Source organism: Oryzias latipes, chromosome 19 (assembly GCF_053564925.1).
Source record: "Oryzias latipes strain Hd-rR chromosome 19, Olatipes_Hd-rR_3.1".
NCBI lineage: Eukaryota > Metazoa > Chordata > Actinopteri > Beloniformes > Adrianichthyidae > Oryzias > Oryzias latipes.
The window spans coordinates 25764158-25790000 of NC_136255.1; the positions used below are offsets into that span (position 1 = coordinate 25764158).

Genomic DNA, 25843 nt, shown 5'->3' on the forward strand with positions numbered 1-25843 from the left:
CTTTCCCGCTCCCCTCCTGGGGAGTGGGAGTGCTTCCAGACTCCTGTTGGCTCATCCCTGCTCCTGTTCCTGACCGAGTACCTCGTCTCTGCTCCTGCTCCTACACCTGGCTGTGGATCCTGTCTCCGGCTCGACTCGCGCCCCCAACTGTCCCCCCACTGGATAAAGCTCGTCTGCTGGACTTTAAATATGTAGTTGTAGAGTTAGATAAGTTAATTCTTCTCTATGAGTTCTGGTAAATTGCCTGTCCATCCTGGGGGAGGATCCCTCCTTCATGTGGGCACCCCTGAGGTTTCTTCGTTTTTTCCGGAATCCATTTTTTTAGGAGTTTTTCCTTACCGCGAAGGGGGGTCTAAGGGCAGGGATGTCCAGTTTAGTTTAGTCATTTTGTTAGTTCATTTTAGTATTTTTATATTGAATTCAATGTATTCATGATCCTTTTGATCTTATGTTTAACTTTTTCAATTACCGATACGAAGCCCATCGAACGACTGTTGTTGTGAATTTGGGCTATACAAATAAAATTGAATTGAATTGAATTGAATTGAATAATCAAGCTTTGTTTTTTGGACTGTCTAATGACATTATTTGACATCATGCCACTAAGTACCTTAGTATTTTTTTATCAGATACTTTTTAAAAAATTAAAAAATCTTACTGCAGGACATTTTTGTGTAAAAAAATATTGCAGTGCTCCCCATACTTGAGAAAAAACTTTGGGCACTCCAACCCCCCCTTGTAACTACAGAGCCCCTGAAGGGACAAAAATACAAGTGTTGGTTTTTTTACTTTGATGTTCCCTTGGGGGTCTGTAGGTAACACATTGCATATAAGTAATTCCTAAACATGCAGAAAGAACAAATAATAATAACAAATGTTAGTTTTTGTTGAGTGAAACTACACTTGGCTCTTGGAGAGGCAATGGAAAGTTGAAGACAGACGGGATTACACCCTCTCTTAGCCGGACAATCTGCCGCGCCAAAATCCAATGGCCTGAAGTGCTCACTGCAGATTCTGGAGAACTCGGGCAAAATCCAACCGCCTTCTTATTGCAACTTCCCATCTCCTCCATAATTCCATGTCACTGGGAAACCTTGGATATGGGATGGTAGGAAAAAGATCAACAATATAGCAAAAAAATTTTTTTTTGATCGATAAATTACACAACTTGTTTTCTATTTGCGACATTGAAATAAAAAACACATGGATGGATGGATGGATGGATGGATGGATGGATGGATGGATGGATGGATGGATGGATGGATGGATGGATGGATGGATGGATGGATGGATGGATAGATAGATAGATAGATAGATAGATAGATAGATAGATAGATAGATAGATAGATAGATAGATAGATAGATAGATAGATAGATAGATAGATAGATAGATAGATAGATAGATAGATAGATAGATAGATAGATAGATAGATAGATAGATAGATAGATAGATAGATAATAAAAATAAACTATACAAATATATTATACCAAGCTTTTTTGAATATAAACAAAGACATGAATCCAAATAAACCGAATGCACATTCACTCTCCCGTGGCTTTCCATGAGTGGCGCACAGCTGTCTGCACAACAGTGGGTTAATTTGATTTATCTCTATTTAAGTGTGTCCGTTTCTGCTCTCTATGTCGGAGTGTTGCTTTAGTTCAGCCTGTTGGTCCTGGTTTCTTTACCTGAGTCATGCAGTTTTCGAGTCCTGTTGTTTTTTGTGGTGTTTTCTGTTATAAAAAGAACTCTAGATCTTCCCTCAACCTTCACAAGGTTGAGCATCACAAATGTACAATTGCCATCCAATCACAGACTTGAAGGTTGATGCTGATTGGTCTGATTTGGAGTTTCTCAGGGTTTTATTCCTGAACTCCAGAGTTCCAGACCTCACATCGAAACCATAAATAAATCAGCTTTTAAGTTCTTTAAATAAGATGTTTTTTCTTTTTTTCTTTTTGCCAGATTAATGCAACTGGATTCATTCTTGTCCTGCAATCTGGACTACTGCAGTTCCGTCTCCAGTTCAAGAAGACAAAAAGCAGCTGTCGCAGTTTGGATCTCCTCCTGTTCTTAAGGCCTTAAAGTCCCACTCCAATTTTCTTTTCATTTATCTTCAAGAGGTTTCCAGTGGTCTTTTAATTATGCCGTTTTTAGCCGAAATCCAAAAGCCTGTGTTGTTTTCTAGGACATAGTTTCTGCAGAGCGGCAGTGGTGTATTAGAGTCTTGCAGTGAGTCGTGGGTGGGACTTTAGCCGTCATCCTTTCGTTTACACTCTCTCCTGGGAGCTTCCAGCCCCTCACAACCCCAACAAAAATGGTGAGCAACATCAGATCTATCAACCCGAACAGTTTCGATCCGGATTCCAGCTTAGACGACGGATCTATTTATCCCTTGTGCTATCCTATGGGGTCCAGATGACCCCACCCTTACATTGACGTGTTCTCCCTACCATGACAAAGGTGGATAAAGGTGAAAACGAATTCATGTAAGCCATGGACACCAGTGAAGATCACAAATCATTGAAGAAAAAAGGTTTAGTGCACTGTCTAGTGGGTCTAGATGACCCCACTCCCAATGTTAAGTGCCTAGGACAGCACAAGGGATATTTGCAATTGGATGCATCAGAATGGAGCAAAGCAGGGAGCTTGTGGCCCACTTAACCAATTTTTTTACATCTGCTCCCGATTCAATAAGATTTGAATAAAGAAATAGTAAAAAAAAACGCAATCTAAGCTTAATTTTCTTTATATTTGTTTTACATCATCCGAACAATCGTATTTATTATCATTACACATATATGGGTACAAGGGTAATAAAAAGCGCAACAGGCAGCAAGTGCCAGATATAATCATATAATAATACAATAATACATGTTAGATATATCATAGAGATGCATGTAGATATGAGGTGAACATGATTGTCTAATTAGAAATGTTCATGTATGTTTACATGAAAACACCATTTTCGTTTGAGTGGGTCTAAAACAGAATCAAATTTAAAGGATTATTGCCATTTTTTATAAACATCAAATGTACTTTTGTGACACAAACCCCTTCAGGTCTTTGCACTTTTATTTTTTGTTTTCATTGAAAACTTCAAAAAAAATTGTTTTTCTTTAAATCCTCTGGTATTATAGCCCGCTGTGCAGTGTGTGCATCAAAGTGTCCCTGAAGAAGTTTCCTCGGATCTCTCTCAGACACACATCGGTGCGTTCCGCTCCGGTCTCCCCGCGTGCATCTCCGCATCCTCGCCCGCTGCCGCCACCGCCGCCGCTCCGCAGGCGAACGAGCCCACCGCGCGCGACATTATCTTCATCCCGACTCCGCTGGAAAGGAGGCTGAAATGACGGATGCGACCATGGAGGCCAAGCCCGGGGACGCGGCGTTCACCTCGGAAGAGGGACTTTAAGTTTACTGGGGAGGGGGGCAAAGATTGTCTCCATCTTTACTTTTTTTTACCGACCCCCTCCTCCTCCTCCTCCTCCTCCGCTGGCAGAAATTTATAAAGAACAAAAAATCCAACGAGGGAGGGAGGGGAGGGGGGTTGATATACGCCGAGGCTGAAATCGAGAGGCGAACCCAGGGAAAGAGTAGTTATTTCTACACGGGACTTTCCCCCTCTTAGTACCCCAAGAGGAGGGGGAAAAGTGGCAGTATTGGAAACGGAAAGGAATGGTCATCTAGGAGCGTAAAAACGTCTGCAACTGTGGATACTTTATATATTTTTATTTCGACAAAATATGGCCGAGAACGTTCTGGACTCTGGCCCGCCTTCAGCCAAGAGGCCTAAACTCTCCTCTCCGGCACTTTCCGTCTCCGCCAGCGATGGAAACGGTGAGTTTTGCCCCGATGCCGTGGTTTGTTATAGTTCTTTTCGGTGGTTTTGACGTTTTCGGCCGTTCATTTGCCCGGAACGGCCGAAAGGCGCGGGATTACGCCTCTGTTTTTGTCGTAGCTCGCTACGGTTAGCATGCTAGCAGTGTGTCGGACGTGACGACGGGCTAGCCAGCTAGCTCACATGCTAACAGCCATTTTAGCCGCAGGTAGCCGTCCTAGCCGTGGGACTACCTGGTTCAAGAACCGACGGTCCCATACCTAAAACCACCTCAGCCGAGTTCAAAACGCCGTGTTTGTCAAATTTAATATGAACATAGTTTCTGGTGTCTCGCACAGTGATGATTATTGTCACTCATCTACAAATGAACGTGTTTAAAAATACAAGTTAAAGCCTTTCACAGCGTGTATCTTGTCCGGACTACATAACGCGAGGTGCTCGTAACGATGGCATTTTTGGAGGGCCAAAATTAGGCCTTAAGGTTGGAGTGATTGTTGATTTAAAATATCAACTGTTGGCATGTTTTTCCACACTGTTTGGTTTTATGGTTATGAAAAGCTGCTGGGATGAAGGCCTGTGTGAGAAAAACCGGAGCGTGTTTTAGCGACATGTACCAAAGTTGAACAATTCCACTCTTCTTGATCAGTCAATTCTGTTCCTCAAAAACCCTTTTTGCAATGTGTGGATTTCTGTTTTGGCAGCACGTTTTCATCAAGATAACAGATATTAGAGAACAAAGATAACAAATATTTAAAAGCGTCGCACCTGCTTTTTTCCTCCGTCTGCCTTGTGTGTTTTGTTGAAAGGAAATTAACGAGCAAAGATGCAATTTATGGTTCTCCAAGATAATTAGTTAATTCTATTTACCTTTTAGTATGTCAACAAAGGACAATTATACATAGAATTTGAGCTATTTTCAATGTATCCCTAAGTTGCAGTACCTAAATGTTAATACAGGGACATAAAACACATCCTTCTGAGAAAACAGTTTTGTTAAAGTTGCTTTGCATCAGTTTTTAACTTTACATACATTTATTAAAATAAAGAAAACCTGTTTAAACCGGAGGGGGTGCAATTCAAAGACATTGTGTGTGTCCATCATGGGCGTGCATCTCTTTCATTACATTAAAAGCGACTTAAACATTTGTTTAAAGCAAATGTTTTGTGACAAGTGTTCTGCTGATTGAAACACGCCAAACATGTTCGCTCCTCTGCCACATTTCAGAAACGCATTATCTCTGTTAAAACAACAAAAAAAAACATTAATCTGGATAATATGGAATAGAAACTAGAATTGACACATTTCTACATAAGGAGACCCAAAAGAATCTGCCTTTTCTAATTAGAATCACCATTTAAGTGCAGTAATGTTGCCGCCATGGTTGCCTTGTAGTTGCATCCATAAAATGGCGTTCTTCATCAATTTCTACACAATAAACTAAATGCTGTTGATTGCGTTTTAGTAGCCGTGGAGTCTGCGCAGGCCGCAGGGGTGTGTTTGTTTGCATTTATGTCTAGATCCACCTACACACACGTTTTGTAAATCACCTCTAGTTTTGTAGTTATGATTGATTTATTGTGTTATTCACTTTTGTTTGGACGATTGGTCATACACCTCTAAGCAGCTTTTATGCTAAACCTGCTTTTGCATTTTCACTTAATCACGTTGAAAAATGGAGGATTAATATATTTTAACTCGACGTTGGTTTGTTGTCCTGGAGCTTTTTTTTTTTAACCCCTTTAACACCGAACCTTTAGCTCCGGTGTTTACATTCCTTGAATTACCGTAACTCTTCTACCGTTTATTGCAATAAACATAATTCCAGCAGGATCGGAAGGAGAGGAAAGCGGTCTTGCGCTCGTATGCAACACTTTACAGCGGTGAAGTGTTTGCGCAATCACGTAAATCAGCTGATCCTGATGTGGAGAAAATCACAAAGGTGATAAGCAGACTGGCTTTGTCTGTGTCAGAATCTGCTGATTTACGTTGATTAAGTGAGTGATTGAAGAGTTACAGTACATCAAAGAGTGTATTTCGAGGTCGCGACAACATCTCCAGTGTTAAAGGGGTACATTTTTTTAAAAATCCAATTTTCTTAACATCTTTCTGTTTCAGATTTTGGTTCGTTGTTCGACTTGGAGCATGACCTCCCTGATGAGCTCATCAGCTCTCATGAACCAGGTCTGGTCAATGGCGGGGACCTCAACCAGCTGCACACCAGCCTTGGAGGAGGAGCTCAAGGCTTGGGTCCTGCCGGGGGCAATGGAGGGGCAGGCGGAATCGGCGTCGGGCTCGGTCCTGTCGGGGCCGGCGGAGGCCAGGACGCCGTGGCCAAGCATAAACAACTGTCTGAGCTCCTGCGATCCGGAGCTCCCAGCTCAAATCAACAAGGGCATCAGGGAGCCATGGGCAGCCCAGGAGGTCCCACTGCCATGGGACAACACTTGGCCAACATGAAGGCATCTCCGGGTCAAGCGCCTCAGCAGATGATGAGCCAAGGGCAGCAGCACCTTTCCCCTCAGCAACAGGCGAACATGATGCAGCAGCAGCAGAACGCAGCTGCCGGAATGATGAGTAACATGAACAGGGCTATGATGGGAGCACAGCAGAAAGCCAATAATGTGCAGCAGCAGCAAGGCATGATGGGGAACCAGGTGATAAACGGCTCTCCCAGGATGGGCTTTGGTAATCAGGGGATGCCCGGCAGCAGCAACCTGTTGGCTGAGACTCTTCAGCAACAAGGAGCCGGGGGCCAGGCTGCAATGAGAGGCCAGCAACCTGCAGCAATGAACAAGGTAGGAATTCATTTAATCCAGATGTTCAGCACGCTACAGCTGGTCCGGTGCTTTTATTGTTGAAAATAGTTCACTCTAACACAAAACGGTGAAATCCAAAGGAGCACAGATTCCTGTTTGTGATCAGCATTATCGTATTAATCCAAAGAATGTATTGATTACTCGGACATTGACTCAGGTTGGCTGAGTAAAGGCTGGAAGATTAAAGTCTCAAGAGGTTTGTCGTAGCATTTTCAAATAAAGGTATTCTACTAAACAATAGCATAATAAAACTTTAAACTATAGACAAAAAGTTCTAGAGGTTTAGTCGCGTCTTTACAAGACTATTATTTAAAAGCATAGTTTTTAATTTTGTTTATTTGATCTTATTACTATAACAGCTAAGTAATTAACATACAGCACACTTTTATTTTGCAGACTATTGTCTAAAATGCTTTTTTAACACCCAAAGATGTGTTGTGTGCTCAGAAATAATGAACTGTTACATCAGGTTGTCCTAAACTTAAATGGATTCTGTCAGATTTTAGTCTTTTTAAAATGCATTTTAGTTGTTAATACTAAAGTAATAAATTTGGTAAAGAAATCCTTAAAATTTTGTTTTAATCTTAATTTTATATATACCCCCTTCATCATGAGAAAAATGCTACACCAAAACAAAAACTCACATAAACACTTAAACACCCAGTCCAATGAAAATGTGTCTCCCTTCTTTGATTTAACATGTTAGACGCCTCCAAATGTTTATTAGATGCAGAAACAGCGGTGCTCTCTATAGGCTGCTGTTTTAGCACACTGCTTCTGGTTTTTCATTATGCTCCTGGGAATTCAAAGGGTGTCATGCTGTCTGATGATGTGACAGAGTTTTCCTCGTCTCCGTTCAGACTGGCTAAACTGCTTCACATTAGCTTACTCCTTGACCTCCATTAGGTCTTAATTTTTGTTTCCCTGCTCTCCTCTCCGTCTGATGCTAGTTTGGCCCTCATACCTATCTAGATAATAACAATTTGTCGTGTTTGTAATTATTTTTTTCCATCAAAAATTAAAAGAGACTTCGGGCATTATGAGCAAATTCAACTCAAGTTACGTCAGTTCTTTAACAGACCAGTGACCCTTTTTGTGTTATCCACATTGTTGATTTTGGTCACTGTTTTTTTTAAACAATCATGATTTGTATACAGTTGAAGTGGAATAATACTTGTTTTGTTTATTAGTAAAGGAAAATAGAGTTATTGAAATTAGTTCATTAACTTTGCAAAGAAACCTTATTGTCTTTTTTTTTTCAATTAGGTAAAACATTCATAAAACAGCATGAAAAATATGTTATCACATTATTATATATTATAATATACAGTGAAATTAAATTAACCGACAGAAAAAGTCATCATCAAATAATCTACAGAACCCGTTTTCCTACTTTACACTCAGAAAATCTTCATTTTGGAACATTGTCTTTAAAAATGGCTCATTTTAAAGAGCTTAAATGGGATTGCTACTTCATATAACTTTTTTCAAGATTAACGAACTGGACTTAAACGTCCAAATTCCTATAGATGAAGGTGAATTACACAATGGACATGAATAATAGCAATATGTCATCATGCAGCTCCTCGGTTTAATCGACGGAAAGTGAAGAAAAGAAAGAGAGCAAAAGAAAAGTTGAATGTTTTGTAGGAAATGTATACCAACAGTCAAATAACTCACAGAATTTAATTCATTTTTTACAACTTTTAAAAGATAAACCATAAAAAAACATATTTGCATTGTTTTCTGTTGTACATTGACTCAATAATGCTGTTCTAATTGCTTCTGGTGGGAACGCACCATTAGGTTTTGTCCTACTCATTGACTATGCTCAATAGTTTTTCGTATAAATTTACAATTCCAATATCCAGTGCTCTGGAAATTTCTCAGAAATTTCTGCAAAAAAACAGTGTGCATCGATCCTCGCTACATTGATGAATATAGACCAGAATGCATTGCATTTAAAAATATATATACAATATATTTTTCATAGATCATCTAAGTTTTCATCTTAAGAAGACAGTGGATTTATAAATAGTCTTCATTAAATCTTTACATTTATTAGGTTACTACTTCGACAAAATCATATTTGGCATTTATTTAATTCATTTATTTGAATTGTGAAGTATTCAGCGTCATAGTAGTAGGTTTAGGGGCTGTCATCCGGACTTAGTTTTTATGATGGAATCAACCTGGATGAATGAGAGTCTTCATGGACAAGTAGTCAGCATGTGTGTGAGGTTGTATTCAAATCCATGGACTATCCTGGATCCCGCGCCGCATAGTCTTAGGGAGCAGTGAGTGAATTCGGACACAACACTGGTATTTCCTTAAACCTCAGTGATTTCACTTTTAAGACAGTGGCTATAAAAACTCCAAAGGGTTTCCAACAACATCATTTGTGATCTATGTTCCTTGCCAGTCAACCGTCCGTGCCATGTCTCTTGGACAAAATGCATCAGCTAAGTCTTTGTTCCCAAACGGACCTTTTGTTTTCTTTCTATAATACGTGACTTATTTTTCTACCAAGGTTTGTACTTTGAGAATTTAAGCAAGAGAGAAAAGTTTTAAAATGTTCATGTCTGTCTAAATGTCTGTTTTTGTGTTATGCCAATGACATGCAAACATATTCACCCCCTTGTTGCTTTCATAAATCACTCCTGGTCAATAAAATTAGTCTTTGCTCACACACAAAATTACTAGAAAACAAAGCTTCGATGTCAATGTGAAAACAGAATTCTACAAAATGGTTTTTTGGTCAAGGGTTTTTTTTTTTCCCCCAGAAAATTTTTGTGTGAGGAAAAACAAATATTGTTGAGCATGAGTGACTTATGAAGGCAACAAAAGGGACGAACATCCAACGAGTTGAATACTTTTATAAGGGACTGCATTTGTCCTCCATTTTGGGGAATTCTCACTCTGACATGTTCACATTTGATATGCGTCCATTTGTTTCCTTGGCTTCCTTTGGGAAGTGTTAAAGCTCACCGTAACTCTAATAACCTAATGTCTGTGGTTTGAATGGGAGCTTTGGTCTATATTGGTCTGTAGTTCACTCCAGTTTGAAAACATGTGGACGTTCTGCTGACCAAAGAGTGGAAGTGAAGCATAGAAATAAAATAGATGAGGTGAGAACTGAGAGAATCTGAAAAAACGTTGAAGGCTTGGGTGATAGTTGGAGGACCAGCGAGACTTCTCTTTTTCTGCTCCATGCTTTTATTTCTCTCTCCTAATTTGAGCTTGTTTCCGGTGATCCGCTCCCAAAAAAGCAGCTTTTGGAACGGCATGCTTTCCCCTACATTTTAAATATCTTTACAGGCTTGTTTTGACATTTGTTCGTTGTTTTTACTATCTTGTCTCTTTTCTTTTGACATTGTCTTCTGCTAGATGGGGATGATGGGTAATCCAGGTGGCCCTTTTGGGGGTCCGTATGGGGGTCAGAGCAATCAAGCTCTGGGAGCTGCGGGGCTGGGCCCTCAACTCCAGAACAAGGGTCCTATGGCCAACAGCCTAGCTCAGTTTAATGTGGACAAGAAGAGCCAGCCCATGCAGGGAATGGGAGCCATGGTGAGAGCCTGACAGTGAAAATACCTCCATGCATTACACTCCTGCTGATGCTGCATGCTTGTCCATTCAACATAATGCACCTACTATTAGCATTATTATTTTTTTCATCTTTTGTCTCATCTCCGTGTTTATTTGCTTCTCGTTCTTCTCCTTTTCTAAGGGCATCCAGGCTCCCCAGACTGGTGTGGTCCTTCCAGGAGGGCCTTCAGGGGCTGTAGGAGGAGCCCAAGGGATGGGACCCGGCGCCCCGGCAGGTCTGGTGGGGCCCGGTGCTCAAGCCTCTGCTGCATCCGCGGCAGCGGGAGCGCCACCAACAGCTGATCCTGAAAAGCGCAAACTTATCCAGCAGCAGCTGGTGCTCCTGCTGCACGCACACAAGTGCCAGCGGCGGGAGCAGGCCAACGGAGAGGTCCGGCAGTGCAACCTGCCCCACTGCCGCACCATGAAGAATGTCCTGAACCACATGACACACTGCCAGGCCGGCAAGTCCTGTCAGGGTAAGACAGCTAAACGTTTCAGAACTAAATCTACAAAATTCCCATATTTGTTACATTTATAGAGGTTCGTTTACAAATCTATACAATTCAATGTGGTTTAGGAGATGAGATACTTTTGTTGATATTTGTGCTTTCATACCTTCTGGACAAATTGCATTTCTTGACATGAGATCTGAGAGACCAGTGAATTCAAAAATGTGGTTTATGAGTATAATTAAAGAATAAAGTACACACATTTTTTAAATTTTTGATTTGGTATGATAAAGGAGATGTACTATTTGAATTTAAACCACCGAAACTCTAAAACCGTGGTCCCAGCTGCCCTTATGGGTGGATACGGTCTGTCTGCAAGGGAAAAAATGGGCAATACTGTGTGCAGCACACAGCTGGCCTGCATGAAATATCAAGGTTGTAAACCATCCAGTGAACCTGTGGAGCAGAAATGTTCTTGCAGGCTTTTTTTCCTGCGGGCATGCAGCATGCACAGTATGCATGCAGCATGCACAGTATGCATGCAGCATGCACAGTATGCATGCAGCATGCACAGTATGCATGCAGCATGCACAGTATGCATGCAGCATGCACAGTATGCATGCACAGTACCCGCACCTCACTAACGATTAAAATGTGGGGTAAGGACAGCATTCGACAGCATCACCTGTGTGTTATCAGTGCACCTAAATTTCATTATATTATTGAATAGTTCACACGCACGACAATGGTACGTTCCATTTTCATGGCTGTATGAGCTTAAAGGGAAGTGCGAGACACACCGCTCCCCTCTATGACCCTCCACGGGCCTGAATGACCCCAAAACTCACAGCACCGTCATGTTCCTCATTCTGTAATTGTTTTTTAGGACAGATAGATAGTGCTGTAGGCTGCGCTTAAGAACAGAACAAAAACCATGACAGTAATAATCACTACTCTGGGGTCAAATAGACTTTTATTTCAAATCTTAAATGTTGCCTCAAAAATGGAGAAAACCTGAAAAAAGAGGCATTTTTTAAATATAAATGTTTCTATAGCCTTAGTTTACCAGCTTTTGCTATAATGTAATGGCGCCATGATGCCGTCCTTTAATGATTTAATTTTTTTTTTTGTTTGACCCACAGTGGCACACTGTGCTTCTTCAAGACAAATCATCTCCCATTGGAAGAACTGCACCAGACACGACTGCCCCGTCTGCCTGCCGCTGAAGAACGCCGGGGACAAGAGGAACCCGCAGTGTGAGTGTCTGTATCCGACCAAAACCATTCGCTTACACTTCCATTTAACACAAGTCCCATAGATTCAAAGGGTTTAGAAGCTCTACTTAACTAAAGGCTTCTTTACATTTTCATTACTTAGTGTGATTTAACTGAATCAAATCTGCATCACAGGAAGATAAAGTTCTGAAAATCAATATTTGTGTTTATGTGAAATGTAATAAAGCTGGTTTATTCTGCTCCATGTCAGATGAATTAACCAGCCTTTCTGCCTCCGTCTTCAGCTCTTCTTGGGGCAGCCGGCGCAGGACTGGGAAGCTCTCTTGGTGCGGTGCCCGGCGCCCAGCCAAGCACTCCCAACCTCAACCCTACCAGCCAGATAGACCCCAGCTCTATAGAAAGAGCTTATGCTGCACTGGGCCTCACCTATCAAGGGAACCAGATCCAGACTCAGAGTAGCCAGCCCAACCAGGGACCGGCCGGCATGAGGCCTCTGAATCCAATAGGTAATGACAGAAACGGAGGCTATTTTGGGATCCTTTTTCTTTTTTGCATTGTTTCTAGAGTCACTTTGTTGCACTGCATGGAAGTGTAATGACACACTGATTTTGTGGGTAGGTGCAAATCCTATGGGGGTCAACGGAGGTGTGGGCACCCCCCCTCAGAGTCAGGCAGCTCTCCTGCAGGACACTATAATGCATCTCAATGTGAACAGCCAAAGGTAAAGACGAGCTCGTTTACCGTCGACGTCTCATTTTCCTGCACATTTCTGCTCTTCCGAAGTCACGAAAGACTCTTATTGTGTTTTAGTCTGATGAATGACGCCGGGGGGGTCGGTTCGATGCCAACTGCAGCCCCTCCCTCTGCCACAGGCATCAGGAAAGGCTGGCACGAGGACATCACCCAGGACCTACGAAACCACTTAGTGCACAAGCTGTACGTCACAAAGGACCTCGCTGCATTTCCTTCATGCTCCTAACGGACATTCAGCTTTTTCATTGAACAACCACAACCGTCTGCTTTAAATCTATACAACTGACACACAGCTGTACACAGCTGCAGCTCTCGCCGTCTTTCCTCACATTCTCGCTCTCTTTGCTTGTAAATCCACAGCGTTCAGGCCATCTTCCCGACTCCAGATCCCGCTGCACTCAAGGACCGTCGAATGGAGAACTTGGTGGCCTACGCCCGAAAGGTTGAAGGAGACATGTACGAGTCAGCCAACAGCAGAGTAAGCTCTTTGGAAACCTTTATTCTGGGAAGTTTTAAGTAACAAAATACTTCAGAGGAAGTTTGAGTCGTGAAATAAAATCAGACCATCCGTCCTTTTTGCTGTTTTCTTGTCTCTTAAAATCTTTCCAAATGATCCCATTCGTAGTTTAAGATTGTTTTTGCGTCTTTTCATCTGCAGGCTGAATACTATCACCTACTGGCAGAGAAGATCTACAAGATTCAGAAAGAGTTGGAGGAGAAGAGAAGAACCCGAATGCAAAAGCAGGTTCTGGGTATTGGACCTGCTGGCATGGGTCAACCTCCAGGTGGTCTTCCTCCAAGTGAGTGACATTTGAATGAGCTGAAATCTGGGAACTTTTCCACAGTTGTAGTTGTAACATTCTGCAATTCTGGACTTTAAAAGATTACAGTCATTCAAAAACTGTCTTTACATTGGAACAGATCATTAATATGTATCCTATTTTCCGGTAAAGAATATTTGTTATAGTTTTTGAATCTAAATGACTAAAATGAATCATATTTGCAGATGAAACTATTTTTTTCTGTACAGTAGAAAATGTAAAAATAAATGAAAGAGATGACAACAAAAAAATGGTTGTTTGATAAAAAATAAATGATCATTAAACTGAAAAATCCTGTTTTGTGATATTTAGCAATAGAGAGATAAATATTTCTTTTGGAATGAATGGTATCACTTTCAAAATAGTAACGGAAATCAAGTTTTGGGGAATTATTATTATTATTATTATTGATCCATTTCTGACCTAATGTATTGAAATTGGACCCAAAAAAATTCAATTTTGTTACAAAAAAGCTGTAAGTAACCTTAATTTTTAAAATTAAAGATATTAAAATTCACCGATTTAGTAAAATATAGTTTTAAAATTAATATATGAAGTGCATTAGTAATGTGAACCTCATATAATCAATTTAACCCAAACTAATTACAATTTAAAAGGATTTTTAAGAAACCTTCATTAGGACTCAAGAGATAAAGATGTTTAAATGCATAAAATGTCTAAATGTCATTAAATCTGTAAATGTATGATAAACAATTCTATAGATGTAATATTAATAAATATGAATTGGAAGAATTGTTTATCTTTTTTGTTTTGTACTTGATTGTGTCTAAACTAAGGTTTTTGGTGTTTGTTGGTGTTTTTTGTTATTTGTAAGTGTGGCTGTATTTATTAAGTAAAAAAGGCAAAAAGAATAGATTTTTCTTTCTTTCTGCTCCCCTTTCATTTTCACAAAAAAGATTCGGCTTTTGTATTTGTTTTGTCGCAATGAAGTAGAAGAATGAATGCAGGATTACCTAATGTTACAGTGCGACGTTACATGTTTGAAAAGAGGCTGAATCGTTTATTTTTCCCAGATGGTCCTCTGCCTGACCCATCAATGGTGAGACCGCCTGGTCCAGGTCAGATGGTGAACCGACTGCAGGGCCCAGGTAAATGATCTGCAGGGATGCATGATTGTTTTTGTTTGTTTACAAATAAAAACTTAAATGTGACTCTTTTTATGAAAGGTATGAATCAGTTCAACCAGATGGGAATGCAGCCCTTGAGCCAAAGGTCCACACCTCCTCTACCCATGGGAGCACCTGGCAACCAGGTCAGTACAAATACACAGATTTACCCATAATGCAACATTTGTTTTAGGTGTTCTTGATAAAGACGTCTCAGAAAAGTTATGAACATTGCTGAAAATGTACCTGTAGATGGGAATTGTTGGTCCACGAGTGGGTCAGCCCAACATCAACCAAATGCAGAACCAGTACCTGACCCAGGGGCAGTTTCCCGGCTCGGGTCCTGGTGTTGGAGCTGGGCAACCTGGCATGGCTCCACCTGGAGGACCAGGAGGCATGGCGCAGGTAAGAGCATTTTCTAATAAGTGAAAATATAGATGAAACGGCCGAAAAAATGGAGATGGAGGAGAAGAACCTAAAGGGTAATAATTGCCGGAAAAAATAAAGAAGTAATCCACTAGAAATTGACCGTAAATGAAGTGAACGCAGCACAATAACAAAATATATGTTTGTGAAAAATGCCAGCTTCAACCAGCAAAGTTGTGCACCGCAGCGTACGTGTCATGCCATGACGCCACCAACCAGATACAGATACATAATCCGTATAATCCTGGAACATCTTGAAAAGGATTTTAAGGTCTAAAAGTCAAAAGCTGAAAGAGCTCAACATTTTAATTGTTGAATGGTTAAAATAACTGAAAAATTGTAGAAAAATTGCCCAACAAAGGTGGTAGATACTATAATAAAGAAAGAAAAACGGTAAAACAACAGATGCTTTATAGCATTTAACCACCAGGGTGGAGTTTCCAAACAGATGATGCTGAAGGACTGTGTTCAGAATACCTTTCTGCTTTTTTAATAGCATTTATCTGATTTTAAGGGATAAAAATAGGCTGAAGAGTTTCACCTTCAGAGATATGTGATGCCGGCACACTCAGTATTGATCACCATAAAAGCTTTTTAGCGTCGTGGGATTAAGATCAAGTGGTTCAAAGTTTATATTTTATATCTCTTTGTGCTTCGTCTCTGCATTCCTGTTGCTGACACCCATCCTGTGCCTCCTCAGCCATCCATGGGAACTCCTCCTTCCCTGTCAGTCCCCAGTCCTCTACCACAGCCTGGTTCAGTCGGTGGTCCCGGTGGGGTTTCGGGGGTGGGACCTATGGGTCCCCACAGTGTGGGCGGTGGAGGTCCCAACGCCTCTGCTTCATCAGTGACTTCATCTAACGCTAACCAGCAGCCCAACTCCATCCCTCATTTGGGGGCCATGCGCGTCAGCTCCCCCTCTCCTGCACACAGCCGTTCCCCCACCCCCCACCAAACACCTCCAAGGCTGGCTGGATCACAGACGCCCCAGCCACACACCCCTGGAGCGCCGCAGCTGGCGCCACCCTTATCTCTACCACAGAATCAACTTGGCCAGGGTCCCGGTTCCAACAAGCCCCTCCAGCAGCAGCAGCACATGGGTCCGGCTGGTTCAACCACGCCCTCTCATCCGGGATTGGCCTCCAGCTCAACACCTCATGGTGGACAGCTTCCACGCACTCCGGTCAGGGTCCAACACTTGGCGCTGTGCATTCAGTGGTTTAACAGTTGATTTTTGGACGTTCTAATGAAAGCTTTCTCAATAAATGTGTTCCCAGTTGTCCCAGAAAGGCTCGTTTTCAGCAGAGAACCAGGCGCTGACTCCTGCGTCTGTCAGCAGTCTGGACACCTCATCCCAGCAGCCACAGTCGGATACCTCAACCACCAACCTGGAGCCCAAGATGGAGGTCAAGCATCAAGACGAAGATGAGGAGAGCGACGTCGGCAGCTGCTCCAAAGGAGGAAAACTCAGTAACCACAAGACGGAGGAGAAACCAATAAAGTCAGAGTTTAAGAAGGAGGATTGTTCTGGGGAGGGAGGAAAAGGAGCACCGCCTGATGCATCCGCAACATCAGCAGTAAAGATGGAGGACAGGAAGCCGGCCGTTAAGGTGGAGGTGAAGGAGGAGGAGGAGTCATCTGATGGAGTTACTCCACAAACCCCAGCAAAAAAGAAGAGTGAGTCCAACATTTCACAAGATGATTATGTCAAACTGTGCAGCAACTGTCCCCAAATCTCATCATTATCTCTTCCTTTGTCATTTTTTTAAGTCTTCAAGCCAGAAGAGCTTCGTCAGTCACTGATGCCCACGTTAGAGTCGCTGTACAGACAAGACCCGGAGTCTCTGCCCTTCAGGATGCCGGTAGACCCTCAGCTGCTCTGCATACCCGTGAGTTCACCTCCGACCTCAGATTCTGATGCTGCAAACACACCGTTCACGTTCAAGCGGCCACTTTTGATGAGAAGTCTGTGCAAAGTTCAGCCAGATGAACTTACGACACACAGCTGAGCTTTGACCAATCAAGGACCTCGGTTTTGGCAGTGGCGTGTCGGGCTGTCAACGACTAGTCGAGTTTTATTTTTTATTTTTGTCATTTTAAATGATAATAATAACAACCAGCCGCAAAGTCACTGGAACTGCAAAGCCCCACAGTAAAACCCATGTTGGTAAAAATGATTTCGTGCAGGGATCAGGAACACTATAGCTCCTGCTAGCATTTAGCTTACCTGGGACCTTAAACTTTTGATCTTTTATGGGGTGAAACTGAAATTCATGAACTACACATGTAAAATTTCAAAGTCTGTCAACACACCGAGCATTAGCAGTGCCATTCATCACCTTTTGTAAAAAGCAATTGCCCTTAATCGTTTTTAAATAAATACATAACTGTTGGTGGATGGCGTCCTTTTGAAAACAAAGCCGTCTAAACATGATCATGCAGGAGTGCATCAGTTTTGTTGCTTCTGTTGTTCTAAATATGAAAGTATTTCTAATTCGCGCTGTGATGTTTCAGGACTATTTTGACATTGTGAAGAACCCGATGGACCTTTCAACCATCAAGAGAAAACTTGACACGGGTTAGTATTCAACTGTTGCACAAAACTACACACATGTTTGTATATGATGGTGTGTGAGTAAAGCAGACTTCACTAAACACTTGTGTATAAAATACTTTTCACAAGTATACCTTCATATTAATATGCAGAAATAAAGTCATCTTTTGTAATACATCTTTATATTAAAGGACTTCCTTTCTCACATCCTCTCATCTGGGTTGGGTTCTCAGGTCAGTACCAGGATCCCTGGCAGTACGTCGATGACATCTGGCTGATGTTCAACAACGCCTGGCTGTACAATCGGAAAACGTCAAGAGTCTACAAGTACTGCTCCAAGCTGGCCGAGGTTTTCGAGCAGGAGATTGACCCTGTGATGCAGAGCCTCAGCTACTGCTGTGGGAGGAAGGTGAGGCGGAGTAAACGTCCGGTTCCGGCTAATGTTGTCCTCTCGGGTGAAGACGGTGATGTTAATGTCTCCCCGTTGTTTTCGGCAGCTGGAGTTTTCTCCTCAGACGTTGTGCTGCTACGGAAAGCAGCTCTGCACTATTCCCAGAGACGGCGTTTACTTCAGCTACCAGAACAGGTATGGGGGGGTCATTAGGTAATGAAGGGTAGTGTGTGGGGGGGGCTTGAAAACACCATTTACCGTAATGTCCGGACTAGAGAGCGCACCTGATTACAAGCCGCACCCGTTACATTTTTAAAGGATAAACCATTTTTTACATACATAAGCCGCATGTGCCCACATTGAAACATGTGTTGTAGAATGAGGTTGTGTCTGTGCTGAAACCGCGCGCGTGTGTAAGAAAGAGGAGGGAGTGCGTGCAGCGGAAGTGTGTTGGGGGTGCGCGTTCATGTTTGATATACAGCGTGAAGGGGGACTGTTATAAAAGAAGGTTTCCCCCAGAAGAACGGTGATTGATTCTTTATGAACCCGCTCTGGAGCCTCTGAGGGTCCCAACAGGGAAGTGAACCCCGAAGGTAGATCCGCCATTTCTGGTGTCATAATGGACACCCCCCATGATTGAAGGGGGTCTCGCCGCATACCTTCAGTGTGGTCGGCTCAGACAGAATGCACCCAAACCAATACAGAACCAACCCAGACTTTAGTCTCACCCACCCTTACAGTCAAACCTGTGCGGGGTGACGGCCCACAGGAAATGTCAAGACCGATCGATTAAACCTTTTATGCCTTAATAACGACTAGCATGTGGCGTAAGGACACCGTCAGTGACTCTCCACCATCAGTGTGTTTAACTTCCATTAGTCCTACAAATGCTTACCATACCATACACTTATCACACAAAGGACAATGGTACGTTCCATTTTCTTGCTGTCCTTTGAGGTGAGACGCACCTGTGCTCCCCTTAACATGCATCCCACGGACCCAAAAACCTGCAGCGCCCGTATGGGTCCCCCCCCCATATGAGTGCATGTGACCAAGGCTTAATGTAAACCTTCAAAGCAGACTCAGATATGTCAAGTTTTGAAAAGCTAAAGGACTGACGTTAAAACGAGTTTGCATTTCCTTCAGGTGTTTGGTGTATTGCATGTTTTGCTCCCTCCGTAAAGCTTTTCTGTGCTGTTAGCTGTGACGATGTTGTTGCTCATCCTGTCGTGTCCAAATGCTAACCTGTGCTTTGCCTCGGCTCTCTGCTCTGTCGGCTGTTCGTCTTGTTTTTCTCCTTCCTGTCCCCTCGTCTGTCATCCGACCTCCACGTTGTTCCATCGACGTTGCTTTTGTTCGCTCACCTCCCAACGCTTCATCCCCTCACTCCCTAAAAACCCCCCGCTGGCTGTTGGGATGACGACTCCTCGCCGTCCCGCACTGCTCCTTCCTGCTTGCTCCGCTTGCGGCCCCCCGCCTTGTCCCATACTGTGTGGTGACTGCCTCCTCCCCCCCTCCTCCGCTGTCTGTGGTTGACTGTGCTGTGGGGAACGGCGAAGCTCACCGACATTTGGGCTTGTCGCTGACAGGTACCACTTCTGTGAGAAGTGTTTCAACGAGATCCAAGGGGACAGCGTCTCTCTGGGCGATGACCCCACGCAGCCACAAGCGTGAGTATCCAACGTTACGCCAAACCTCATCCATCCGTCTGTTTGAACATTTTTGGGATCCTTTCTAAATTGAATGCAATGGAAGTACCTTTATGAAAATAATTTACAACTGACAAAATCTGTAAAATGATTGATATTTATTTCTTCAGTCATTCTGGATGTTTCACGGCTGTAAAACTCCTCAGACACATAAGAACATCATTTAGACCATGATTACAGAATGAAACCAAAGATCTGATCACGATCGAAGATTTACATAGATTTAGAAAACTGAAACGTCGACGGCCACTGAGGATGTAAAAAAATACAAAAGCAAAAAATACTGATAAAAAAACCTACAAGTCAAACTCTTTCATAGTATTTTACTCTTTTTTTTTGTTGTTGTCCCGTTTGTTTGATTCTGAAATTCTGATCCCTGTGTCCAGATTTACTGAACAATAAAGCTGGGTGTCCGTCCCCAAACACCAAATCCTTTTGATTTACGGTTTGATGCCATTTGGCAGAAAATTTAGTTTTTGGTGTTTGGTGTTTGTCTAAGCAGTTTTTTTATTCAAATTGCTGTTTGAAAAAGCTCTCTATGGTGGCGCAGCAACTGAAATGGGGGGGGCCGAAGTCTCCCATTGCTCCTAAATTGCTAATGAACTCCTGCCGCTCTGCAGGAAAAAAAGGCTTTTAATTTTGTTTAAAAACTGCCATTTACAATAGATAAACTAAAGTTGTAGGAGGACTTTCAGTAAAGAAACTGAATAAAGATGAGGATATTATGAATTTTTGTGGTTAAAAATCTCAAGCAGTTCCTTCCCCTGAAAAATGAAAATGGATTCATGGATGTGATGAATTGAAGGAGAATTATATCGGTAGAACTCCACGGAACTCGGATTGTGAGGGCTGCATGTCCACATCCGTTTGAACACATTTTTGTCACAGTAATCCAAACAACGTTAGGTGTTTTACATTTCGACATTTCTCTCGTGTTTGTCGCAGAATAACAGACATTTTACAAAGTAAAAGCCTTTCAGGTTAAATGGAGAGTCGTATTTTTAACGGCTGAGTATTTTAGTGGTCTGCTCAAATATATGTATTTTTTTCTTCCCCTCAGAGCTGCAGGATTTTCTTTATTATTTAGAAATACCTGCTTCCACATGCACACTGCCCTTTGTTACCATAGTAACGGACAATTTTCAAAGGGACCAGAACTACCAGTGAAAATCTTTGAGCAGCTCTGCATGGAAGAAATTATTGCTTCTGTTTTTTCTCAATATTTTTTTCCTTTAAACTCATCTGTGCTTTAATTTGTTTCCAAATTGTTCTAGATCGATTAACAAGGACCAGTTTGAGAAGAAAAAGAACGACACTCTGGACCCTGAACTGTGAGTTCCATTTCTGCACTTTGATGAGATGATTGTGGTTTGGTGTTGGGACTGAGCGCTGCTGTGTCCAGGTTCGTTGAATGTCTGGACTGCGGCCGCAGGATGCATCAGATCTGCGTTTTGCACAACGAAACCATCTGGCCTTCAGGGTGAGTTCGCTTCTTCGTTTTCTGACGGTTTTTGTTGACGGACCGTGAGCAAAACATCTGAACTGCTCCACCTCTGCTCGGTTTGTTTCAGTTTTGTGTGCGACGCCTGTTTAAAGAAGTCAAACAAGTCAAGAAAGGAGAACAAGTATTCAGCCAAACGTGAGTACCAACCTTCCTGGACCATCAGGCTCAAGGTTTCATGCAAACCTGAACACCTATTCTAATGAGACCTGGATTAAGCCGTTTTCTGTTTTCCTATTTCTTCAGTAAGGATTATCAGAACTATCAGAACTTTGTGTTTTAGTGGTTGAAAATAAAAGAATTTGCTTAAATGGTTGAAATAACAAGCCGGCATTTGTTTTCCTCTAGCATCAAACTCAGTTTAGGTTGTTTGAAACTTGTTTATGTGATAAACATATGAATGGAGTGTGTTCACTCATATAAGTGTGTACTTCACCTCACCGGGGGGGTTGCCGTGTGAAACAAACGGCTACTGCAGATGTTGTAGATTGGTGGTGATTATCTTTGTTTTCCTTCCCCACAGGCCTCCCGCAGACCAAGCTGGGCTGCTACCTGGAGACGAGGGTCAACGACTTCCTGAAGCGCCAGTCCCACCCGGAGTCCGGGGAGGTCTTCATCCGGGTGGTGCACGTGTCGGACAAAGTGGTGGAGGTCAAACCAGGCATGAAGTCGAGGTGAGCACCTATTTAAACATTTGTTTCAAAACCGCAGCTCTTCTGTTGGTTTTATCTCCATAGCAACCATGTTCTTTTTTGGTCATCTGGGGGGGACGATCAGGTCTCTGTCATTTTTAGAAGAATCGAAAAAAGTAAATTCTTTGGTTTCCTTGGCAACTGAGGTATTTTGATGCCTACATTCCTAATATGGTCATTTCCTATGATCTATCGAGGAGATAAAATGATATTAACAGGAGTTTAAATTAGCACCACAGGTGATTTTGGGCTCCTCCAAAAAAAAAACAAAGGTCAACTAACCTCCTGTTGTGGTTGTAGACTGATGGTGTTTTAGAACAAACGAGTTTGTATAAAACACGATTTTTGCTCAAAGCCGCAGTACGAAAGAAGAATTCCCTGCTGGTCTACGTCTGCATAACAAATCGTAAATTTACCGTTATTGCGATATAAAGCTGCGCAATACACATATAGCAAAAGTCGTCAATAATTGGTTACCGTAATTTCCGGACTATAAGCCACTACTTTTTTCCTGTGCTCTCAGCCCTGCGGCTTATTCAGTGACGCGGCTAATTTATGGATTTAATTGGCGGCCGCCGTGCACGTACTTTAGGACTCAGTGAGTGGTTCGAATTCTCTATCTAACACCAAGCACAAGGCATTTATTTTTCAACACACCTCTTAGCAGCCAAACAGCATGGACTTGACTTCAGGTCTTAGACACTTCAGTCATGGTTCAACGAAACACGCATGCCCGGCCGCATCCCAGAATCCTTTGGTGCCATTAGACCCAACGTGCACGTGATCGCCATTACAGTATGATGCAGCTTTCAAGTTAAAAGCAATCGTTAAAAGCAGCGTAAAAAAATCCACCATCACCAACGGGTTTGGAAAGGCTGGTCAGCTGCGTGACGGAGAGAACAGCGCATGCTCAGGAGTGAATTTACCTATGAGTCATAGTGACTCGGCTGGCTGCACGTAAATATGTGGGAATAACATCAGCCTTTATTTTGTCGGGACAAGACTGGAAACACAAATCGACGTGATCATTTTTACGGTTTTTAAGGACTGAGCGGAATTTTGCTTTGAAAAGCTCACAGCCTCCGTGTGAGCTGGAGACATGTTCTCCTGCTGCTCTTATAGAGCAGTGGGGCCGATGGCAGTCTGAAGGCTCCCACACGTAACAACGCATCCGCCCCTCATACACAAAACGTACAGTATTAAGTTCGATTGCTTGGCACAGACACGATTTGCTCCTTCCCCCGGCGCAATGGGGACGAAGTGCTCCTCCTTGAAGCCGCCCTGGCCAGAGGTGTCGGAGTAGATAGGAAGGGGAGACAAGGAGGGCGAGCGCGGGGCGAGCGCGGAGCGAGCGCGGAGCGCAGAGGCTTCTGACTTCTGACGCACGCGCCGCACTGAGGCGCGCGCTTTTCAGTCGTCGCTGCTTTATTTTACTGGTGTATTTTTTCAACCAGCCCTGTTACTCCCATAACGCTGCCGCGACACAAGCGGAAGGAGAGCTTTTCCCGTTCACCCCTCCATGCACTGCTGATACTTGCTCATTCTTAAACACGTACAACAGAATGGCGAGCCGGGCGTTGGCCCTGCCTTTAGCCCCTAAGACTCATGGGAAATGGGGAATCGCGGATGTAAATTTCCTCATCATAACTGAGGGATGTAATGTTGATTTATATGGTTACTGTTTGTAATTTTATGTATGATACCTAGATTGTCAATAAGTAAAAAAAAATGAAATAAAAACACCATAACCGAGGAACTTGTGAACAGAATAGAGGTGCGTGCTGTTTGACAGATGTTGACATATTCAAATACATGAGCCTGAGTCAAAGCTAACTCCACCCACGGTGTGCTAATGAATTGCACTCACTCTGGGATTCAGGACGTGATCTGTACGTCGCCTAACACATGTGCGGCTTGTGTATGTATAAAAGTAATTATACACGTGAAAATGGGTGGGTGCGGCTTGTAATCGGGTGCCCTTTGTAGTCCGGAATTTACGGTACTTTAAATGTGCTTCAACAAATGGCAACTGGAAATATTTGACGAATTAAATAAATTCCTGTATGCTTTTGACCAATCAGATGGAGCCCTTTGATGTTAGACTATTTCCTCCTCTGTAGACGAGGGTCATTTGGAGGGTCATTAACTTAAACTAAACTGCCGCAGTGAAATGGAAATGATGTATTTAGTTGTTTTGTTGCAATATTGATCACTGATATCACAAATTGTGAGTTTTCCTCATATCGTGGAGCCCTGGTCTGGTCAATCATGAAGAATATCAGCTACAGTTTTGAAGAGCACCTCTGGTTTCCCTCCAGGTTCGTGGACAGTGGCGAGATGTCTGAGTCGTTCCCGTACAGAACAAAAGCCCTTTTTGCGTTTGAGGACATTGACGGAGCAGACGTTTGCTTCTTTGGGATGCATGTTCAGGAGTATGGGTCTGACTGCCCCCAACCCAACCAGAGGTTCATATCCTGCACTTCATACTTCAGTGAACTCTTTTTTTTTTTTCCCTTCTTCTTTTGGTTTTGTTTTTTCACAAATCTGTTTCTTTTCTCCGCTCAGGCGAGTTTACATTTCCTACCTGGACAGCGTTCACTTCTTCCGACCCCGCAGTCTCAGAACGGCCGTTTACCACGAAATCCTCATCGGCTACCTGGAGTATGTGAAGAAGCTGGGGTGAGAGCTTTGGTGGTGAAAATGCACACTTCCGTTGGTCTTCCACAGTCTTTGAGCCGTTCCTTCTCCTCCTTCTGCCCCACAGTTACACCACTGGTCACATCTGGGCCTGCCCGCCGAGCGAGGGGGACGACTACATCTTCCACTGCCACCCGATGGACCAGAAGATCCCGAAACCCAAACGCCTTCAGGAGTGGTACAAGAAGATGTTGGACAAAGCTGTGGCAGAGCGGATCGTTCACGACTACAAGGTCCGCCGCCAGAACCCACTTCCTTTCCTGTCTGTGTTTGATGACGTAACCCTAACTTCCCTGTGGGTTTATCTGAACAGGACATCTTCAAGCAGGCGACTGAGGATCGTCTAACCAGTGCCAAGGAACTGCCTTATTTTGAGGGTGACTTTTGGCCCAATGTGCTGGAGGAGAGCATTAAAGAGCTGGAGCAGGAGGAAGAGGAGAGGAAAAGGGAGGAGAACAGCACCTCCAATGAGAGTATTGACGTAAGATCAGTCGGTGTGGAGTCGGCGCGTGCCGCTGAACCCGTTTCCAGACTATTCCAACTTTATTCTCTCTTTTGCGCAGGACACAAAAGGCGACAGCAAAAACGCAAAGAAGAAAAACAACAAAAAGACCAGCAAGAACAAGAGCAGCCTGAGCCGAGCCAATAAGAAGAAGCCAGGGATGCCCAACGTGTCCAACGACCTGTCGCAGAAGCTCTACGCTACCATGGAGAAGCACAAAGAGGTACGACGGCCATCTGCAGTTAGAGCTGATGATCAGAGAAATGCCTTTCAGTCCAGCCGAGGACCAGCATCCAGAGAGACTGCGACCCGTTCTGATTAGGGGTTTGGGTTTAACGCCATCAGAAAGACCAGATCTGCAGACAGGAAGTGTGTCAAAGTTTACAAACAGAAAGAGAAATGATTGACCTGCTTGGATATTAAGCTGCGTTCAGACTAAACGTTTCAATGTCAAGTCATTGTACAGCCGCGATCAAACGTCCTGCAGCACGATTTTGGTGGTTTCCAGAGTTCAAATATAGTCCAAAACCATCATGGAACTTTATATTTTTTTTTCCGTTTTTGCATGGAAACAATAATTAAAAGTTTCTCTGATTTTTATTTTTATTTCCTCCTCGGACTAAAGCGGGTCAGCACGTCGTCCAACCGGGTCACAGAGAGACGAAAGTCCTGCTGAGAGCATCCGTCATTCAGGCGCAGCTCCTGCAGTGAATGCAAATGAAAACGATTTTGGACGAGCATC

At 43.0% G+C, this 25843-nt stretch overlaps 1 protein-coding gene across 8 annotated transcripts in view; it reads left to right on the forward strand.

Annotated features, from left to right (window-relative positions):
* The first annotated feature begins 3149 nt into the window (after positions 1–3149).
* Positions 3150–25843, forward strand: part of ep300a (EP300 lysine acetyltransferase a) — a 28203-nt gene continuing 5509 nt past the window's right edge. The window contains exons 1-29 of one of the 8 annotated variants that reach the window (XM_078937525.1): positions 3150–3838; positions 5956–6635; positions 10044–10223; positions 10384–10720; positions 11836–11955; positions 12213–12434; positions 12547–12649; positions 12739–12864; positions 13042–13159; positions 13340–13481; positions 14537–14611; positions 14690–14775; positions 14882–15034; positions 15756–16238; positions 16333–16732; positions 16826–16944; positions 17570–17633; positions 17843–18018; positions 18107–18195; positions 19560–19670; positions 20984–21040; positions 21112–21189; positions 21281–21348; positions 21734–21884; positions 24221–24367; positions 24468–24581; positions 24667–24832; positions 24913–25080; positions 25163–25324. In XM_078937525.1, the coding sequence (XP_078793651.1) occupies positions 3745–3838; positions 5956–6635; positions 10044–10223; positions 10384–10720; positions 11836–11955; positions 12213–12434; positions 12547–12649; positions 12739–12864; positions 13042–13159; positions 13340–13481; positions 14537–14611; positions 14690–14775; positions 14882–15034; positions 15756–16238; positions 16333–16732; positions 16826–16944; positions 17570–17633; positions 17843–18018; positions 18107–18195; positions 19560–19670; positions 20984–21040; positions 21112–21189; positions 21281–21348; positions 21734–21884; positions 24221–24367; positions 24468–24581; positions 24667–24832; positions 24913–25080; positions 25163–25324 (4989 nt within the window). In that variant the 5' untranslated portion in view covers positions 3150–3744. The remainder of the gene's footprint in view (positions 3839–5955; positions 6636–10043; positions 10224–10383; positions 10721–11835; positions 11956–12212; positions 12435–12546; positions 12650–12738; positions 12865–13041; positions 13160–13339; positions 13482–14536; positions 14612–14689; positions 14776–14881; positions 15035–15755; positions 16239–16332; positions 16733–16825; positions 16945–17569; positions 17634–17842; positions 18019–18106; positions 18196–19559; positions 19671–20983; positions 21041–21111; positions 21190–21280; positions 21349–21733; positions 21885–24220; positions 24368–24467; positions 24582–24666; positions 24833–24912; positions 25081–25162; positions 25325–25843) is intronic. The other 7 variants (XM_078937529.1, XM_078937526.1, XM_078937531.1 and 4 more) reach the window with 7 other exon arrangements.